This window comes from Heptranchias perlo, chromosome 30 (assembly GCF_035084215.1).
Source record: "Heptranchias perlo isolate sHepPer1 chromosome 30, sHepPer1.hap1, whole genome shotgun sequence".
Classification (NCBI taxonomy): Eukaryota; Metazoa; Chordata; class Chondrichthyes; order Hexanchiformes; family Hexanchidae; genus Heptranchias; species Heptranchias perlo.
This window is the reverse complement of record NC_090354.1, coordinates 9895844-9903334: the sequence shown is the minus strand read 5'-3', so window position 1 is coordinate 9903334 and position 7491 is coordinate 9895844. Positions and strand designations below refer to the sequence as shown.

The window sequence follows — 7491 nt, the reverse complement described above, 5'->3', positions numbered from 1 at the left end:
ATGATCAAGCTGAGTCAGGACTGGTTTCACTTATTCTCCTGAGGGAGGTTTTTAACAAGTGCTACTTTGCAGAGCTATAATATAAACTAATTAAACCATCAGAATATCATTACATTTTTCAGATTTTCTCAGTTTAGAGAAATAGTAATTTCAAACAGATTCTATGTCTTTAAAAACTGGGTTATGGATATAATTTGCCAGGAGTTACTCTTCTTACTGTTCAATGTCCCTCTTCCATTATTCCAACACAGCATCGCATTATATGAAGTGGATGAAATCCTGAATACAGTATTATGCTGAGAGGGAAGAGAAAGGTTGTGTTTTATGGTTATGTCCAGCACCTGCTGTCACATTTTGTTATAGATGCAAAATCATCTTTAAAATACTGGGTTCTTCTGACCTTGAGCCTGAAATATACAAGCAGCTGTTATTGACCTCAAGAGGTAACAAGCAGCTAAAATTACCTGTACTTGACTATTTAGGTCACTTCTCCACAGAGAGTACTTACAGGGTACAGGGCAAGTTAAACGCAGATTCATCTTAGCAGTTAAACAACAGTGTTAGATTACTTACGAGCAATGCCACAGGAGATTTACCAATTTTGATATAAAATGGCAAATGGAAAGCACAATTAGAAAATATAAAAGTTGTTTTGAATGTGGAAAAATCAAAGAGGATGAATTTGCAGAGAGAAAATGTTTATATTTTTAAAATTTGACTTTTAGAGTGGTGAATGTTACCGGTAGCGTAGCTTCTGAGTGAACTGATCTGTCCATGGGAACTGCATGCTATTATCGGTCATGTGAGAACCACGACAAAGAAATCAGCCAGACTTGTGCTGGCTCCTGGTCCCAGCCTGTCTGCTCCAAGGCAGATTCATGATCCAGCCTCCTCTCTTCCTGGCAATCGGTCTCATTTACCCCATCCCCTTCCCACCTCCCACCAGCTCCAACCGCCGGAGGCTTCCTTCTTCCACCCAGCCTCAGCAGCAGACCTCCCGATTCTTTTGTGGATTTAGAGCCTGTATTTTATTCCCTAAGCACAAGCCTACATCGAACCACAGGTTGTAATTTTGTACTTAGTGTCAATTAATTCTGAGTCTGTGAGCTAAGCCATGGGAGATCAGCTAGTTATAATATTAACAGGAGGGTTTGGGACGATGAAGGAATGCAGCCAAGCAGGATGAAAGGTGCTTGTGCACAATAAACTGAATAAATGGAGTTGTGAGAAAAGTAGGATGGGCTGCTAAGATAAGATTGTGATTTTGCAAACTTACTTTTTAACAAAAAATCTTTCCAAATGCATTCCTTTTTTTAATGAAAATATTGATTAAGAAAAAGTTCTGTAGCTGGAAGTTTAAACTTAATTTATCTCACGTTACATCCCACACCCATCACTCCTGTCCTTGCTGACTTACATTGGTTTCAAGTCCCCTAATGCCTCCAACTTAAAAGTCTCATCCTCGCATTTAAATACCTTCATGGCCTTGCCCCTCTGTCTCTATAACCTCCTACAGCCCCCCCAGAACACACTGTTCATCCGACTTTGGCCTCGTGCATCCCCACTCCCTTTGCCCTGCCATTGGTAGCCTGTCTTTAGCCGTCCATCCCCACACTCTGGAATTTCCTCCCTAAACTCCTCTCTGCCTTTTGAGACCCTTCTTAAAGTTCACTTCTTTGATCAAACTTTTGGTCAGCCCCCATTTTTTTTAAAAACCTGTTTACAACTCTGAAGCACTTGGGACATTTTTATACATTAAAAGGTGCTATGTAACTGCAAGTTGTTGTAATCTGAAATGTTTGCTGCGATAAGGTAGGGAACAGGTTTCAGTTACCAAAAGAACATTTTTTTAAAAAAAACTAGAGTTCTTAAGAAGTGGAATGCCTGACCAGATTCCCTTTTAAAAAGAAAATATTAGAGTATAGGGAAAGGGCAGAGTGCAGGACCAAGTGGATAGCTTTAACACAGCCGGCACAAGCACAATGGGCCAAATAGCAGCCTTTATGCTGTAAAATTCTATGCTACTATATAGACAGTGTCATAGTTGCGTTCTTATAAAACCCTTTCTCTTTCAATGGTTGCACAGTAGCCTCTGTCAAGTGAGCACTTATCCCATACGATTCAGTAACGGCACCTGTTCTGTAAGTTGTTGAGTTGCATGGCCTATAGGATTAACTTTTAACCTTATATGCATTAATCAGCATACCGGATGGATTAAACATAGTTTTGTGCTGTGCTACCACATTTACTTCTAAAATGGCAGAATATTGAACAGGTCATATTCATAACGTTTGGTTTCCTTGGTCATATCTGATTCCAGCGGTAACCAGTTTTTTTGTGGGTAGGTGGTGAATTTTATGCTCGTGTGAGACTGACTGACGTCAGTGCAATGAAATGAAATACTTTTTCAACTTTAGTTACCCCAATGTCAGTATAAAGCACTTTTGCAAGTTAGGTATAACACTAACCAGATGTAAAGTAAAGCTCTCTCTACGATGTCTCAACATGCCCAAACTTGCTAGTGAACTTTTCACCCTCACACAAAATGTCTTATGGCCTCTAAGTAAAACAGCAAAGGGCACTTCTGTGCTGCAGGACCACACCCACTTAGAATTGGGTTGGGCCTGCCCAACTTCATTCCAGTTAGGATCCTTACAGCCAGAGTCTTTCACCACATCAGTCATGATTCATACCCATGTCAGAGATAAAACTGCATTACTCAGTCCACTGAGCCAACAGTTCTAACTGGGTAACAAGTAGTAACCAGGATGCACTGATTAAAATACAGGTATTGATTGCTATCAGCATAAAAATGGTCAAAACATAATTTAAAATTCCCATGTCAACTCCAGTGCATCATATACTTTGAGTGATTTCACGTTGATCTTGGAGCTCGTCGTTAGCCGCCTTGGAGATTATCGCCTTGAAATCACTATGCTAAATGGTTGAATCATTAGGTTGCAGGTGCATCATTTCAGTATTCACTAAATGATTTCAACAACCACTAGTCTGAAGCAACCAGTGTTGGTGAAAATGACTGGCTAGCTCACATTTCACCAAGTTAATGCGAGCAAGAACAGTTATCCATCTGGTAACAGATGCTTCAGCGCTAAAGTTGTAATACTTAAGACTTCATCATAAACCACAAGAGTGAAACTTAACAGGTATATGATCAGATTTTGCACTTTTGAAACAGCTATGCAATTTAATTAAAACAAATCTTACAAGTTCTACATTTACCATAAACAAATTGATGTTACAATGTTATCAAGTCTTACCAGTAAAGCAGCAACTGCTGAATGGAACAAGCCTCAGAGAATGCCACAGATTGGGGGCACAATGGCAATTACTCTAATAAAAATTCTAATTGCAGAAATAAGGTCATGCAACATGCTGGGGGTGAGAAGATACCTCACTTATGTTTCAGACTGATATTGGATGTTTATATTGGAAAGGGAAATCTGGCGGGGTGTATAAGTGGCGGCTGATCCTATATCGTGTTTTACACCCGTAAAGTTGGAAGTTCAGGCGAATATCTTATTATACAAACACTTGTAATATGTGAACAAAGGAGGAGACTGCAAAAATATTACATGAATACTGACCTTTATTAAATATCAGAATACTGTACAAAGGAGTAATAAAAATATTATTCACACTTTCTTATAAAGATCTAAATGAAAAACATCTGTGTACAGAAGGGCAGTTGGCTTACAGGACCCTTTTGTCACCAGATGCTAAATTAACTCTTATTTACAACACAAGTGACAATATGTTCAAACACACACACACTAGTCCCCAACGCAAATAATTCTTCAATGGTTAATATCACAACTGATAGGCTGGTATAAAATTCAAAAGGCCCACTCTGGCACATGTTTTATTCAGATTCCACCAAAATAGTTTTGGTATTCGTACCTCTAGCATCCACTATAAAAATAGTGCAGGAGTTTGACCCTGGGTTATCCTGAACTTGCAGCACCCCATCGATCCCCATGTTTGCTGCTGTAGGGCTGGCACTGGTACTGCATCAGCACCAACCTGTCACCCATTACCATTTATTAAGATACATACTGAAAGTGGAAGGAAGTTCTAATTTAAACAAAAAAAATATACTGTACTTCACCACAAAGTTTTGTTACTTTTTGACAATCCAGAACCCATCAAAATACTATAAAAACAGCCTTCCATGTCTTTATTTACCAGCATTCAAAATCTATAAATTCAAGGCTTTAATCATCTTGTACAAGGCATCAGATTAGTATAGTATTGCAATATTTTAAAATGTTTAACAATTCCTGATTCCAGCAGGTCAATCACTTCACTGGCACACCCATACGCTGAGTTTGAATAACTTGACACGAACCTAAATCTTCCAAGTCTTTTAGCATTTTGTTAATAAAATTCAATAAACAGACTTCAGTAATTGATAATCAATAAAAGCAGTGGGTTATACACAGTCTGTGTTTCTGTAGGATCAGAACAGTGCCAGAGGGTTAACTGCTGCAAGTGTTAACTCGCTTGATAAGTAATGTGTTTCAATTTTAATGAAAATTTAATTTTAGGTAAGTTATCCAATCTTGTATGGGACTTTTAATGAAAGTCTGCAGTCCAATTTTTTGCCTTTTGCTTTCTTTTTTTACTGCAGCAGAATGATATCAGCTTGTAAACATTTTTAAAAAGTGCAACTTAACATTTCTTCTACAATTAAGTACTAGTGCAAGAAAGAGGTTTATGATTAAATTCCAAGATTTAAAAAAGTTGTAAACTTTCAATTATTGCCAATAATGGTGCATTCTTCTCATTCGATTATACTGGTAGACAATTCCATGTTGGCCCCTGACCAAAAACACCTCAGGATACTCTTCCCAATGTAAGCATAATTTTTAAAAGACAAAAATATGGCAGCTTTCTTCAATCGATCAGGATTCTTCAACGGTTTGAAGATATGATTGAAAAGTAGTAACATAAGTAATCTTACATATTTGTATGTGTACCTCAGCAGGGAATTAAGGATGGGCATGGAAATTGGCTTACTGGTTCTCTAGTTTTCCCCTCCCCTTGCCAATTTTCTCCGCTTCCTTACTCTCCTAATAGCATGAACTCCTTGTTGGTGTACTGTTCCATACACACCAGTAGCTTGTCCAGGTGCCCACTATTCATATATGTCTATTCACTATTTCCATCAATTGCTGTTTTTGTTCCTTGTTATTCGTGTGTGAGCCTTCTGAGTGACTTATTCAGTCATGAGGGGAAATTATAGCAGAGCTCAATCATCTTCTCATCCAACATCCACACAAGCACATCTCCAGAAGAGGTTGCTGGATAATGTTAGGAACAGGCTGACTTTCCCCTCCCTAATCTGGAGGCAAGACTAATCATGGGCCCCTACCACTGTCCCAGCTGAGATCAGCTAACTCAACAGGAATTAAACACGACACCTTCCTGGCCTCCTCCTCCTTCCTGATCTGTACGGCTCAGCTATTCACTATGTAAACCCACTGAACCAATTGGTTGAGTGGATGGCAACTTTTTTTTGTCTCTGATACCACTGGGGAAAGTAATACTTCACATCTCCTATAGCATCCTGTATCAGCATCAGGCACTCCTAGATCAGGTACAGCGCAAATCAGATGTTCATTGAAGTCACAGCAATATGTCTTAACTTCAACTGCATCATTGTAAAACCATTTCCCAGATCAGCTAACTTCATGGCCTCTACAAACTTTGCGAAATTGTGCCAGTCAGTTTTACAATCTTAGAAACTAGGCTGAGGTTTTCAAATTAATTTCACTTAGGAAGCTTACAGTCGGCAGCTAGAACAACTCTTTCCTCTCACCAGCATGAGTTGATTTCAAAACAGCGTTCCTTAAAGCAAAAGTTCAGCAATCTAACCCACTATACCACCCAAGTCCTCACCACCCAGGCATATCTTCAATCCCTTGCTATGGTACATGTCATATGTTATTGCTTAAAATCATGATTCACAGTGCTATCATTTTTGTAGTCCCTAGCAGATTGCAAGGAGGATCAACTGTACTAGCTTGTACTTCAAGTGTGCAGCAGGAATATCATAGAATATAAAAGAAGTCAGGTACATCACTACCATCCAGTAAAGAACAACGAGATTCGTACCACATTTCTTCTTCGGTCAGTCAAATCACAATATACTCTGATAGATCGACAGAGCAGGTATACACAACCAGAATTACTTTTTTTTAAAAAAACAAAAAAAAGTTAGGCAGCATGGCAAACTTACAGGAAAATTGCATGATTGCTGATGTTGTGCAGTATTCCAACAATTAATATCCTGATTTTTTTTTTGAATGTTAAAAAAAATAATCACATTCTGAGATTCCCTACAAGCAAGTCCTGGGTAGACAAATTTAAGTATCCAGCCTCAATTGCTGTCCTCATTTAACACATGGGCTCTATCTTATTTAACACTTTTATTCTTTAAAAAAAATCCAGAAACCACCTTTTTAAATCAAACATTCATAATCAATGCTTCAAAACACTTCCTCACTAATGTTTTACATTCTCCCAAGTAAAATTTCTCACAAACATTGAACACATGAGATCAAGAAAAAGAAAAAAAATAAATAAAATGATCTGCAAAAGAAAGCAGTTAAAAATGCACAGTAAGACCAGCACTGTTTCTTCAAAGAGGCTACTAAGCCATATAGACCATGTTTCCAAGTACCTCAATATAGTAAAGGACCCCTAATCCTGCCATATTGGAGCATGCACACAAATGTTCTCATATTACAGCCTTCAAGAAGTGCTTCCATTGTGACACTGAAAATTCATTTTCTGCAAAAATTGTTCCAACTGCGTACCTTCATAAATCTACTTTCATTACAGTATTTACACATTATACTTTAACATCTGCTTGGTCACAATGGACAGTAAAATTCACGCACTGTACCATCAACTAAATGTCTACAATACCAAAGTCTCCATAACTTAATATGGCAGTGAAGGAATCAAAAATATTGTCTGAGAAAATAGGATCTACAGGCAGTAAACAAAAAAGCAGGCTTTCTATTCAGAGCACTGCAAATATTTAATGTGATATCTGAGCAACCAACATGAGCTGCTTCATTCACAAATATACCAATCATAATAAAAAGTCCATGATAAGAGATTGAAGGGTGCAGGGTAGAAGTCCTAATATCTGAACAACATGATGTGTCCTTGCTGCTGACGGTTGTTCCAATAGCTTTTTCTTTCACACTTGCCGTCATGTTGCGTTTAGTACTTGTTGATGCCAAAGATTCTGACTCCATGAAGTTGAGGCAGCTTTGGGATGAGAACGCTCATCAGCGAAACTGTATTTATAACAAAATGTAATTTGTCGTATTTTGTGTAAAAACTGGTAAGAAAATACCTGTTTTTGAAAAAAGAAAAAAAAAGCATCAAAACCTTCCTGAAGACTGCAACATTTTCACAACACAGCCAAAAACTAACGTTTATTTACAGCATTTAGGA

At 38.0% G+C, this 7491-nt stretch overlaps 1 protein-coding gene across 1 annotated transcript in view; it reads right to left on the bottom strand.

The window, feature by feature from the left end:
* Nucleotides 1-3589: 3589 nt before the first annotated feature.
* Nucleotides 3590-7491, bottom strand: part of LOC137299889 (ORM1-like protein 3) — a 50177-nt gene continuing 46275 nt past the window's right edge. The window contains exon 4 of the mRNA XM_067968867.1: nucleotides 3590-7390. Coding sequence (XP_067824968.1) covers nucleotides 7255-7390 — 136 coding nt within the window. The 3' untranslated portion in view covers nucleotides 3590-7254. The remainder of the gene's footprint in view (nucleotides 7391-7491) is intronic.